We start from the raw sequence: 14,737 nt of genomic DNA, 5'->3' as shown, positions 1-14,737 counted from the left end.
ATGACCAATTTTTTTACAATATCTTTAGAATGCGGTGTACATTTCTTGTTCACAAATGTATGTTCTCAAATAGTGATTGAATGGTTGCGAGTTTCTTTCATCACTAAAAAAAAAATAAAAAAAATTTGTGGTGTTATGTCCAAAAACATTATTTTATAGGTTAAAACATTCTTCCAAAAGGCTAAAACCCCAATCCTAAGAGCCCCCACACCCACACCCCGACCCGACAGAGTATTTGGGAGGATGTAAATCATGGTGACTCAACTGAACATGAACCATAAAGGCTAGACCGGTGCTCACTGCGCACAAAGAGCTCCCCTCACTTTGAGAGGTTGCTCCCACACTGCCGCTGGTGAGACTCGATCCCTGGTCATTCTTCCAAAATTTCACCTCTATGACAAGTTGAGCTACCCATGCGGGCTTTATAGGTTAAAACATGATAGTTTAACTGGATGTCTCAAATTTGACTCATGAAAATGTAGTTTGAATGGTTGATAAAATATGTGATAAAAAAAAAGTGATATTTTTTGTATATAATAATCCGAGAGAATGAGTGAAACCTAAGTTAAGCTATTAAAAAAGAATTAAAATCATCATAGAAAGTCCAAAACATGGGTTTAAGTACGTAGAGTATAACATTGGTTACATTGGTTATAATACAGTTAAGTTAGTCAACTAATAATGTAGAAGATAATGAGGTTAAGGCAGTAAATACAAGATTGGCTCTAAATTGCCGTCATTATCTATTGATTTTGATTTGTTTTAATAATTTCTTCTTTAACTATGGATCACTCACTAATTAAGCATATATACAAAAAAACAATAATAACAATATAATGTCTGCACACATTTCAGACTTTACATCTTTCATCAATTTCTAAGATGAGAACGGTGAGGAACTATTGAATTTGATGTTCAAATTTATCAATAATTATATGAAATTTATTGTTCAACATAAAATTAAAAGTCTTCAAGATTGATATATCGTTTGGTCAAACAAATTTGTACTTAATAATTAGGGTTATAGCCTTATAGGACAGTACCCCTATCTGAAAATTAACTTTCTAAAAGACTAACTCGAATCTAATTAGTTAGTATATTGAAATATCAATCAACTCAGTTAAATTTGGAAGAACCTATATGGATTATATAAATAAGTTTAGTTTTATCAAGTATTTAATTAAGAAGTGACACGATTTCAACATGACGCAATAAACAACTTGGATTCTATATAAATAGCTTCAGTTTAATTTATAAGTATATATTTAATTATAATTATAATTATAATTATGATAATGTTTCAACCAAACAACTCTAGAGTCTTGGTCAACCGCCCATACTCTTATCTTGTAATTAATTGCAACATCATGGGCATTAATGATAGACTCTACTACACACTATATATATATATACACACACACATATATATATATATACACACTTTAATTTCACCCATCCATTATCAAAATTCGAAACCCAAAAGTTCCATTAAGTGGCAAGCAAGCAAAGCTAGTATTCTCAAGTCAAGAAACCCAAAAAATGGTTCCCTTATCGCCACCGCTTTCCACGGCGGAGCACGGCGGAGAAGCTGAGTTCTTCGCCTTGCACGGGGATATAATCGAATCCCATATCTTGACTCGTCTGGATGGCCCCACACTCGCCTCAACGAGCGCTGTTTCTTCCGCTCTTCGCCGCTTTTGCTCGGAGGCTCAGCTGTGGACTGACATCTGCCGCTCAGCTTGGCCGTCCACCGCCGCTGATCCCCGTGTTCGCGCCGTCGTCTCCGGTTTCCCCAACGGCGGCCCCCGGGCGTTTTTCGCCCACTCCTTCGCGATTCCGGATTCGGGGCGTTCGCGTTCCTACTCGAAGCCCTCCATGCCGGCGCCGGAGGAGTTGATATCCGCCGTCGACGTGCGCTACAAAGGCAGGCTGATATTCACCAAGGCCCAGGAGACGGAAACCGTCACCGCCTGGTTCCGGTGTTCGCCGTTCAGGATTGACCTGCTCGACCCAAAGGACGTCGTCCCCACGCCCATCAGCCACCCCGACGGAGACGGCGCGTGCGCCGCTTTCTCCGACGACATGACGCTAAGCTGGATACTGATCGACCCGAACGGCCGCCGCGCCGTAAACCTGTCATCCCATAAACCCGTTTCCGTCCACCGACACTGGCTGAGCGGCGAAGTTCAGGCGAAATTTGCGTCAATTCTGGCCGTCGATCATCGCCGGAGTCACGTGCAGTGCGCGATCGTGGTCACGTGCGGTGCGTCGGAGGGCGGTGAGATGCAAGTGAGAGAAGTGAGCATGCAGATGGAGGACATGGAGGGAACTCACCTAAACGGAAAGGACAGTTTGGTAATTCTGCAACGGGCATTGGAGGGCAAAAAGGGAAATGGAAGTAGAAGGGTAGAAGAGGGAAAAAGGAGATACGCAGAGTTTTTGGAAATGAAGAGAGAAAAGCAAGAGAGAAAATTGAGGATAGAAGGGGTATTGGATATTTTGTGCGTGGCATTTGGGGTATCTGCTTTTCTTGTATTTTCTTACTTCCTTTTATGCTAGACTAGTATTTGCACTTGTGCGATGCACGGAGTGGATTTGTTGTAATATATTAAGAATATATGAATCGATATATAATTATTTAAATTAGAACATCAAATATTATATAAGAATTATATAATGCAATTAAAGATATGATTTGAATCGTTTATATATTTTGATGTTATTATTGCTTGAATTTGTGCAAATAATTGCTCAAATTAATAGCTAATGTCTAGATGTACGGATGCGGCCCTATAATTTTGAAGATTTTATTTGTCATTGTTTAGTATTTTCATACATTAGACAAATGTGCTCGTTCTCTAACAACTCAGTTATAGAAATGAATTGCGTGTTATCCTTATTCATTTGTATGGAAGATATATTTTTTTGTCTAGATATATAACAATTTTTTCATTTAAAAAAAATTATATCACCGATTATATTTACACATTATTGAAACCTTTTTGTAGACAACATTGGTAGTGACAACACAATCTTGTTCATCTTCGTCTAGAGCTAACATCTTCTCCATCATGAAGGGTTACTTGGGTGAAAATATATAATGGTAGAATACCACTAAATTAGTTATCCTTTTATATTTTCAGTCAATTCGCAATATCAGATTCATTTTCAGCCAATTATTCTTTTTTTATTTTCAGTCAATTAGAATATCAAATGTAGTGATATTTTTACCTAACTTTCGTTCCATTTTTAATTGAAGATGTAGATATTATTATTGAAATATTTCCGTTCCTTTTTTAATTTACCTTTACTATTGTTTAAAATATGCATTTACTATTGATAATGTAGAATATTATTATTGGAATATTTTCCTCCAATTTTTAATTTCCATTCTATTTTTAATTAAAATGCAATGATCTTACCATTTTTTAGTCAATTATAGATCATTTTTTATTTGCAGTCAATTATTAATATTCATTTCCTTTTATATTTTCAGTCAATTAGTAATATTAGATTCATTTTCAGTCAATTATTCTTTTTTATTTCCAATCAATTAGTCAATTAGAATATAGATGCAATGATATTTTTACCTAATTTTCGTTCCATTTTAATTTGATGATGTAGAATATTATTAATGAAATATTTTCGTTCCATTTTTAATTTATCTTTACTATTTTTTAAAATATGTCTTTACTATTTGATGATGTAACATATTATTATTGAAATATTTCCTTTTCATTTTTAATTTTCCTTTACTTCTAACCAAAAAAAAAAAAAAAAAAAAAAAAAAAAAGGAGAAGAAGAGACTTTGGACTTCTCAATACTTGCCCACATTGATTTTTTTATTTTTTTTTTGGTAAACCCAGCCGTCAATCCCAAATCCAAGGATCGAACCCTTGACCTTTGGTTAAGGATAAATGAGTCCCTTACACTCAACCACACCCTCCAAGTTACTTGCCTACATTGATGAGCAAGAAATTATGTTTGAAAGGGGAGCATTGCTCCTCTATCCAAACATTTTCAATGTGAGATCAAAATGATCCCACATCATTTACAAAGGGAGCCCGTGACTCCCTTTTGTCTTCTTCTAATTTTTTTTTAAATTTTAATTTTATTTTGTATATCATTTTGTTTGATTATTATTATTATTATTATTATTATTATTATTATTATTATTATTATTATTATTATTATTATTATTATTTGATTATTGACAAATTCGTCATTTTAACAATTTATCTTTAATCAAAACACCAAAAATATTATTTAATAACTAAGTAATTTGCTCCAAACTGCTAAAAACTAAAACAACACATACATTTTGGGTTAATCTTTCCTAACCCCCAATAATAAATAATAAATAATAAATAATAAATAATAAATAATAAATAAATAAAATTAAAATAAGAAGACAAAACTAAGGTTTCTTAAATAAGAAACTTTTAACTTCTCAATATTCTCCACATCGATGGGCAAACAATTATGTTTGTAGTTTGTACCTCTTAATATAGAGGAGCTCAAGAGCTCAGCTTTTCAAACATTTTCAATTTGGGATGAAAATGAGCTCACATCATTTACAAAGGGAGCCTGTGGCTCCCCTTTGTCTTTTTTTTTTTTTTTTTTTTTTTTTTGTTAATTTTAATTTTATTTTGTATATAGTTTTGTTCGGATTATTATTATTATTATTATTATTATTATTATTATTATTATTATTGTTGTTGTTGTTGTTGTTGTTGTTGTTGTTGTTGTTGTTGTTGTTGTAATTTGATTATTTGGCAAATTCACAAAAATTTTAAGAAATTCGTCTGTTTAATATTTTAAATTTAATCAAAAAATCAAAATATTATTTAATAACTTAGCAATTTGCTTCAAATTGCTAAAAACTAAAACAACACGTACATTTTGGGTTAATCTTTCCAAACCCCCACTACTAATAAATAAATAAATAAATAAATAATAATAAATAATAAATTAATAAATTAATAAAAACTAAAATAAGAAGACAACGCTAAAACTTCTTAAATAAGAACCTTTTGACTTGTCAATACTTGCCGACATTGATGTGCAAGTAATTATGTTTGTAAGAGGAGTTTTGCTCCTCTTATATAGATGAGCTTTCTCTTTTCAAATATTTTCAAAGTGTGATCAAAATAATCTCACATCATTTGCAAAAGGAGTCTGTGACTCCTCTTTTTTTTTTTTCTTTCTAATTTTAATTTTAATTTTAATTTTATTTTGTATATAGTTTTGTTTGGATTATTATTATTATTATTATTATTATTATTATTATTATTATTATTATTATTATTATTATTGTTGTTGTTGTTGTTGTTGTTGTTGTTGTTGTTGTTGTTGTTATTGTTGTTGTTGTTGTTATTGTAATTTGATTATTTGAAAAATTCTCCAAAATTTTAAAAAATTCGATTATTTAACATTTTATATTTAACATTTTAAAAAACATAAAAAATATTATTTAATAACTTAGCAATTTGCTCTAAACTGCTAAAAACTAAAACAACAAATATACATTTTGAGTTAATCTTAGTCAAACCCCCTAATAAATTAAAAAAAAAAAAAAAAAAACTAAAATAAGAAGCCATTAAAATAAGGTTTCTTAAATAAGAGCATTTTGAAACGTTGGGCTTCAATAGGTTGAGAAAGTCTATATAAACAGATACTACATGTAACACGGTGAATCGAATAGTTATGATGTGGAACCGTGTCCACTTTGCAAGGTGGACACAGTTCTATGTTCATAATTACTGAACTATATGTTCATAATTATAAAGCTAAATATTCAGAATCTTTGAATTTCATATTCATAATTATTGAACTCTATATTCACAACTACAAAACTCTATGTTCATAATTACTAAACTATATGTTCATAATTATAAAGTTATATATTCATAATTTTTAAACTTCATATTCACAATTATTGAATCTCTATATTTATAATTACATAACTATATGTTCATAATTATGTTCACAACATTATGTTCATAATTTTGGAACTATATATTCATAATTTTAGAACTATATATTCATAATTATGATCAATTTTAGAACCATGTCTACCTTGCTAGGTGGACATAATTCCACAGCATAATTTGACGTGTCAATAGTACTCAAAAAATAAAATATTTGCCTGTGGACTTCTCAATACTTGTCCACATTAATGGACAAACAATTATATTTGTAATAAGAGCATTGCTCCTCTTATATAAAGGAGCTCAATAGCTCCTTTTCCAAACATTTTCAATGTGAGATCAAAATGATCCAACATCATTTACAAAGGGGAGCTCGTGGCTCCTTTTTGTCTTCTTCTTATTTTTTTTTTTAATTTTAATTTTATTTTGTATATCGTTTTGTTTGGATGATGATGGTGATGATGATGATGATTATTATTATTATTATTATTATTATTATTATTATTATTATTATTATTATTATTATTATTATTATATTGTTGTTGTTGTTGTAATAAATGTTTGTATATCGTTTTGTTTGGATATATATATTCATAATTTTTGAATTTCATATTCACAATTATTGAATCTCTATATTCATAATTACATAACTATATGTTTATAATTATGTTCACAACACTATGTTTATAATTATAGAACTATATATTTATAATTATGAACAATTTTTGAACTGTGTCTACTTTGCAAGGTGGACACAGTGCCACAACATAATTTGTCGGGTCAATAGTACCAAAAAAAAAAGTCTTTGGACTTCTCAACACTTGTCCACATTGATGGGCAAATAATTATATATTTGTAAGAGGAGCAATGATCCTCTTATATAGAGGAGCTCAAGAGCTCCTCTTTCCAAATATTTTCAATGTGGGATCAGAATTATCCCACGTCATTTATAAAGGGGAGCCATCTTTGTCTTCCTTTTTTTTTTTTTTTTTTTTTTTTACTTTTACTTTTAATTTTAATTTGTATATAGTTTTGTTTGGATTATTATTATTATTATTATTATTATTATTATTATTATTATTATTATTATTATTATTTACGAATTAATAGATTTTATTTAATTTCCATTTGAGATTTACTTACCAAATAAGCTTTACTACAAAATTTTGGGCGGGAAAATGAATTAGGATGTTTTTTGTTTTTAATTATATATAGATAGATTGATTCTGTTTCATTTTTAAGCAAAATCTTCCTTAAGATTAATAGTAAAATAAAGCTAACTTACTAATAACCGATTCTATTACATTTTTTTTTACGCAGAATTTTTCTTAAAGATTAATAGTAAAATAAGGCTAAATTATTAATAACCAATTCTATTCTATTTTTTATACAAAATCTTTCCTAAAAGATTAATAGTAAATATCTTAATGATTCTTTTTCTTATACTGCTTATTGATTCTTTTCCATTTTTCAGAGTCTATAAAAAATTCACATGGCTAACATTTCCTTCCATTCATTTCCATTTTTCCATATTATTATTAATTGTTTAGGCGGGAACTTGTAAAGGAGGATATTGTTTTTATTAATTAATATAGAATATAGATTACCAATTAAAATTAAAGTTTTTATTATAATTGAACAGTAATATTACCAATTATTATTTGAAGATTTTGTAAAACAATAAGTAAAATTGTATTACGGATAGGAAAATATATGTACTTTAATTTTAATTTTAATTATTAATAATTAATTCTATTTTATTTTTTAAAAAAATCTTCCTTAAAGATTAATAGTAAAATAAAGCTAAATTATTAATAACCAATTCTATTACATTTTTTTACGCAGAATTTTTCGTAAAGATTAATATAGTAAAATAAAGTTAAATTATTAATAACCGATTTTATTACATTTTTTTACACAGAATTTTTCTTAAAGATTAATAGTAAAATAAGGCTAAATTATTAATAACCAATTCTATTCTATTTTTTTAAGCAAAATCTTCCGTAAAAGATTAATAGTAAAATATCTTAATGATTATTTTCCTTATACTGCTTATTGATTCTTTTCCATTTTTCAGAGTGTAGAAAACATTCACATGACTAATATTTCCTTCCATTATTTTCCATATTTCCATATTATTATTAATTTTTTTCCCAATATTATTATTAATTATTTGGGCGTTCGGCTTCCTTCCATTCTTTTTCATTTTTTCATATTATTATTAATTGTTTAGACGGGAACTTGTATAGGAGGAATTGTTTTTATTAATTAATATAGAATATAAATATAGATTAATATAAAATATAGATTACCAATTAAAATTAGTTTTTTTAAATATTATATTGAACAATAATATTACCAATTATTATTATTATTATTATTATTATTATTATTATTATTATTATTATTATCATTATATTATTATTATTATTATTATTATTATTATTATTATTATTATTATTATTATTATTATTATTATTATTATTATTATTATTATTATTATTATTATTATTATTATTATTATTATTATTATTATTACTACTACGGAGCAATTATGTCGATTCCATAATTACGCCAAAAAATAAATACACTTTTGACATATACAATGAGGAATTGAGCATGGACTTCATAATGGTCAAAATCGGTACCATGAGAATAAAACAACTTAACAAATCAGAACTTCAAAAGTCCGATTATTTCAATAATCAACGGAAAAAATTAAGAAGAATATAATAATAGTCAATTGGTGTATTAAAGGCGATTCTTGCTATATCTTGTCGTGTATATTACAACAGAAACACTTAACCACTCCCCATTCTCCAATCACCCGTGAATCACACATTTTATTGTGTGGCACTTTAAATTCTTCACCAATGACAGTATAGCAAAAAAATGAAGAGAGAGATTAGAGGAGTCAGCACTCATCATCCCTTTAAACGGGCAGGAGTAGGCACCACTCAAAGCAAGATTCACATGAGGTTGCCTTTCATCAATGATAATGAAACTTCAATAGAAGCAAAAAATCAATATATAAAATGGACTTGAAGTAACCGTAGAAATGTTCAAAATAAATCATAATCTAGGCATATGATATTTTTTTTTTTTTGAAAGTATCTAGGCATATGATATGAATAGCTTTTCGCTGAAAAAAGTATTAAATTTGGACAATACAACCATGAAAAACGTATTGTATCTAATCCAATCAAACTACTTGGATGCTAAACCTACCGTTAATTTCGAAACGCGGCTAAACTGAATGATCAAGGCTGAAGACCTAGTGGAAAAAAAAAGGGATGCAATATAAAATGAAGACTTATAATTTTTGTAGTCATCAACTCATTGTATTTATAGGTGAAAAATATGAGAATTAAAAATTTGTAAAATTTTTTAAAAAGAAAGTGTATTTATTTATTTAAGGTATTGCCCTAATCAATTCATTATATTGATATTCCTAATCAATTCATTATATTAATATTCCTAATTAATCTTATTCCTAATTAATTCATAATATTGATATTACTAAATTTCCATTTTTCATTTGCTTACCAAATAAGCTTTATTAAGTATTTGACCAATAAAATATAAAATATTTAATTAATTTGACTACAAAAGTTTGAGCGGGAAAATGAAATAGGAGGATTTTACTTTTATATATATACTAGTATTTTCACCCGTGCGATGCACGGAATAGAATTGTTGTAATATATTAAGAATATTTAAATCGATAAAAAGTTAATTTCACCAGAGGTCACTTATCTTTCCTAACAATTCCAAATTTAATCCTAGACTATAGTTATTAATTATTACGATATATCCTATGTTATACTTCTTACGTTAATATTCTTACTATTATTATTAACACTTAATTACTTTTAAATATAATTTTTACCACTTATATTATTATTATTATTATTATTATTATTATTATTATTATTATTATTATTATTAGAATTTTTACCCAGAATTATTATACGAATGGAAAAGTAAGAATCAATACATTTTATTGGGAAGAGAGATTTTTTAGGAATTGGGCGGGAAAGTAAAATTCCAAGATTTTGTTATTATATATAGTATAGATTAGGCTTTACGTTCTAACCCTCTTTTAAATGAGAGGTCATGAGTTCAGTTTCCAGTAAATAGTGGAAGCGGTATTGAGTCAATACTCAATAGCAATACTATGATTAATTAGTAATATTTTATAATAACATTACATAAAATGTGAATGTTAAAATATAGTATGTAAAAATGATTGTCATATATAATATTGTAAATTTTTGTGTTTTTTTATTAATTTGAAATTAAAAAAGAATTGCCACAAAAAGCCGAAAACACAAAACCTAAAAAAAAAAAAAAAAAAAGCCTACCCAATATTAGGGATGAAAATTTGTCTCGTCCCCGATGAAGATTTTCGATCCCTACTTCGACAAAGACGGGGCTGGGAAAAAATTTCAAAAAACGGGAAATGTGTGATTTTGACTAAAAGCTGACTAAGAGTTGACGGGGAATGGAGAATCCCCACCTTTGCCTTATTCTTCACGGGGATGGGAATGTGAAATATTTTCAATTCTCCCCCGGAGACGGGGACATGAAGTATATATACTCCTCGCTTCCGCGCCCACCCGGTTGCCATCCCTACCCAATCCCCACACTAACTTGTCAAGATTAATATGAAACTATACTCCTTTATTATCATGTAACAGAGCAAATCGGGAAGTTAACTCTAAAAACTAGCACTGTAAATTTTCAAGAGTGGATGATGAAATGCATGGATAATAGTCAATAATTTTATTAGATACTAGGAGATTTCTTATTTCCAAAAGTCTATCTTTCCCAAGTGCGTAGCATTCAAAATTAAACTATCTTTTCATATCCGCTATAAAGAAACTATAAATAGTTGTAATATGTAATTTTATTGAAATATATGAAATATTTTATGTTTTGAATTGTTTTTTATTTTGTATTTTTTATTTTTTCTATAAAATTTATCTCCAAAAGGAATCCAACCGACACTTGAAGATTTAATTTTTTTTCATAAAAGTCAATAGAAACTAAAACCAATCAAATATTTCTCCATTTAACTAACTCATTTAATATCCCAAATTCCCTTTCATAAAGTTTCTTACTTTCTTTCATACAATTAAATGAACATCAACCCAATACTAATCGTTCTAAGACTGTTATTAGCCTTAATATCCAGTGGATGCAACAGAGTCTACGTGTGAGTGAGTGATTATGACCACTCACCAACCTTCCCGCCAAAATTAAAAGTGTTTTTAATGTTTTGAAAAGACCGATAGAGTGAGTGTAATATAATTAATGTACTGAAAGGTTATGAATTTGATTTTTATTAATAAATAATTTTTTTTATTATGATTTGTAAATTATTACACATTTTTAGATAATAATGGTGAATTTTTCTTGTTAGTTCAAAAAATTAAAATCTCTTTTTAGTGGAATGAAATCAAAGATTTTATAATGCTTTCCTGAATTTCATGTTCTTTCTTGGAAATGCATACATAAGCAGTTATAGATTTCCACATATATAAGATCTCTTCACTCTTTTAATTTGTGGGAATATCTTGTTTCATCAACAAAACAAGAAAAGGTTTGACAAACGTTGCGTCACTAAAAAGGAACGATGTTTTCTTTTAAAAGAAATAAAAAATTATCATCATTATATTTATAAAATTACAATTACTTCTATTTATTTATTTATTTATTTTAGATCTACGAAAGAGAGGCCGGAAAAAGAAAATACAACTACAAAGAAATATCTCAATCATAATTAAACTCGATCATATATGACAGAAGATTTCACAATAAATTAAAATACGTTGCTTTGATCTATTTTGCTCTCTACAAATATGCACTAATTAACTAGACATCTTAGTAGTTTTCTACTCATCATATGCTTACCCCTTTCTATTTATAGAAATAATACACACGAACATGATGCATCTTTGAGATTGAAAATTTGTTAACTTTTTTTATACATTAAAATATATGTGAGTGTGACTAAAATATGATGAACAACTTGAAAGCATATCAGTACACTAGCTCTTTGTGAGCGTATAAAGTAATTCAAATGTTAAATGACTGATGAAGGGTGTGCTCCTTGTAGACTTATATCCAACTTGTTAGAGAATGTTATAAAAGAGTAATTAATTGTTAATCGGAGATAAAATTAATGCACATTTATAGAGAATAAAATATGATGGTTGACTGATGGGTTATGTTATATGTTGCGAGTAGAGCCGAGCCGAACCGACATCGAGCTCGATAAACAATAGGTAGACTCGAACTCAAGTTCAATACGAACGAGCTCAAAAATTGGAGCTCGAGCTCGAGCAACTCGCGAGCCGCTTGGATATATATATATATATATATATATATATATATATATATATATATATGTGTGTGTGTGTGTGTGTGTGTGTGTGTGTGTGTGTGTGTGTGTGTGTGTGTGTGCGCGCGTGCGTGTGTGTGTCTGTCTGTGTGCGCTCGGCGAACCACATGCATAAAATATTTGAGCTTAAGCTCGATTACGAAATAATTCGGCTTGAGTTCGAAGTTAACTGATCTCAAGTTGAACTTTGACTGAGCGGCTTGCGAGCTGCTCGACTCATTTACACCCTAATTGCGAGTGCTTTCTGCATACTAAAACTTTATAGATCATTGATGTTTTTCCTTCCGCACATTATTCTTAATAATGAATTGAGCATTTCAAAGTTGAGAACTGTGAAATATTAGTGTTTTTGAAAAAGTATTATCCTCTTGATCATTGATTTTTTTTTTTTTTAAATGTAAACTTAATTTACATATATATTCCGAATAATAACAATAAACTTCCCACGTCATCTAAACAAAATTTAACTCAATCATTTGAGTGTGGCAAGTGAAACACTAAAGCATGTTTTGTTGGATAGAAAAAAGTTTTTGAAAGAAATAATTTTCTTTAAATTTGAGAAAAATAAAATTCTCATCAGTTTAATTCATGGAAAACTTTTTTCACAAAAAAATGTTTTTTAATTTTTTCTTTTTTAGGAAAATAGTAATTTTTCTTAGGAAGGGGTTGATATTTTGTTTTTTTTTTTTTGCATAAAAGTTAAGAAAAAAGTATCACATAATTGAACAATTTTGCCTTTATTACTTTTATTATCATTAATTATTGTATATGAATATTTTAGTCTTTATATTTATTATTCATTATCGTTTCAACTCCAACCAAATAACAGAATCACTATACTCAATAATTTATTTTCCACAAATTAAAATAATGAAATCAATCTTTTTGATAATTTATTCTTTTATAAAATTTTAATCCTATTTACTCTCAAATATTTTCCACGAATCAAATGAGGTGGGAAGGTAGCTAACATTCAAATAGCGTGAGTGGATTTCTCCATTTTTTGTGCATGGGATTTGCCTTAAATTACTTTCACGTGTCCGGGAATCCTCGAGTTGTCCGAGGTGGAACAGTCCGACAAGAGGGAACACAACCATAAATTATATCAATCGTTATGTTGTGCATCCGTATGCACCATGCATGATGTATACGGATGTCAAAACGATGTCGTTTTATTAAAAAACGCACATCTTCCCTTTAAAAAAAATTCAGGTTCAATTCTCAGCAACAATATTATATTGTTCATTCATTCTTGAATTTTAGTTCATAGATTATAGAATTATAGTTCATTGATTATGGAATTATAGTTCATCAATTATGGAACTGTAGTTCATCGATTCTGAAATTTTAGTTTATAGATTATGGAATTTTAGTTCATTCATTCTGGAATTTTTAGTTCATATATTAGATTATGGAATTATAGTTCATCGATTATGGAATTATAGTTTAACGATTATGGAATTTTAGTTCATATGTTGTTACTGGGAATCGAACCTGATTTTTTTTTAAGGGGAGACGCACGTTTTATTAAAATGACGTCGTTTTTGCATCCGTATGCACCATGCATGGTGCATACGGATGCACAGCATAATTTGCCAAATTATATGGTAAAGTTGGACCCTATGGTTCATATTATTTTGTTTCCAACTTTTTTCCTTTTCTTTTGGTCAACGTTCACATTTACAATAGATATATAGTATTTTAATTTAAAATATATCATGTCAAGTAGTAATTCTAACATTATTATAGGTTCATAATATGTGAACAATACATAAATATTTTTTTAAACACTTATAATTCTCTACAAGATAATATTTGTTCTAAATTAATAGATAAATAAACTTAAAATTAAAGGTTCATAAATTGAGTGTTTAATATGTAATTATAATTATGATATAGTTTTAAGATATATTTGGTTGAAAATTAACAAGTTTTTATTATAAATTTAAGGTATTGATTATATAAATTGATAGTAATCATATTATGTAACTACAGTCAACAAACTATGTATTTGCAACACTAATTTTGTTTCTAATTACGTGAAAAAGCGACACCACCACTAATGACATTGTTTATGACCTTATGTAAGTTACAAAATAACATTGTTTCCTGAATATAATGTACATTATTTATATACTAAATAAACATTATTTGATAATATGGTCCACACAATAATAATTGTAATCAGCTGGACCTTGGTTAGTTGGTGATCTTGTTTGAAAAGAGTCAAGTCCAATCAGTAATGGGCCCTTAATAAATTAAAACGTGGTTTATTTGTTATGTGCAAAACCCAACTGTTTTAATGAATGCAGTTTTATTACATGACGCCCAATACGTACCTTTCTGTCCCAACCTTTTAACATGGTAAGATTATAATTTATTATAGCTTACTTTTAAACTC

The 14,737-nt window shown here is 28.3% G+C and overlaps 1 protein-coding gene across 2 annotated transcripts; it reads left to right on the top strand.

Annotated features, from left to right (window-relative positions):
• The first annotated feature begins 1,454 nt into the window (after nucleotides 1–1,454).
• LOC109181316 (probable F-box protein At1g60180) lies at nucleotides 1,455–2,613 on the top strand. Of its 2 annotated transcripts, XM_019331069.1 has the most exons (2): nucleotides 1,455–1,717; nucleotides 1,748–2,613. In XM_019331069.1, the coding sequence occupies exons 1-2, from the start codon at nucleotides 1,540–1,542 to the stop codon at nucleotides 2,557–2,559; spliced, it is 990 nt and encodes a 329-aa protein (XP_019186614.1). In that variant the 5' UTR covers nucleotides 1,455–1,539; the 3' UTR covers nucleotides 2,560–2,613. The 2 variants fall into 2 exon arrangements, with proteins under 2 accessions (XP_019186614.1, XP_019186613.1); XM_019331068.1 differs by having other exon boundaries at nucleotides 1,455–2,612.
• The last annotated feature ends 12,124 nt before the right edge of the window (nucleotides 2,614–14,737 follow it).

The sequence above is a fragment of the Ipomoea nil genome, unplaced genomic scaffold (genome assembly GCF_001879475.1).
Source record: "Ipomoea nil cultivar Tokyo-kokei standard unplaced genomic scaffold, Asagao_1.1 scaffold1043, whole genome shotgun sequence".
Lineage (NCBI taxonomy): Eukaryota > Viridiplantae > Streptophyta > Magnoliopsida > Solanales > Convolvulaceae > Ipomoea > Ipomoea nil.
Note: the sequence above shows the minus strand (reverse complement) of the source record. Positions and strands in the feature narration are given on the sequence as shown.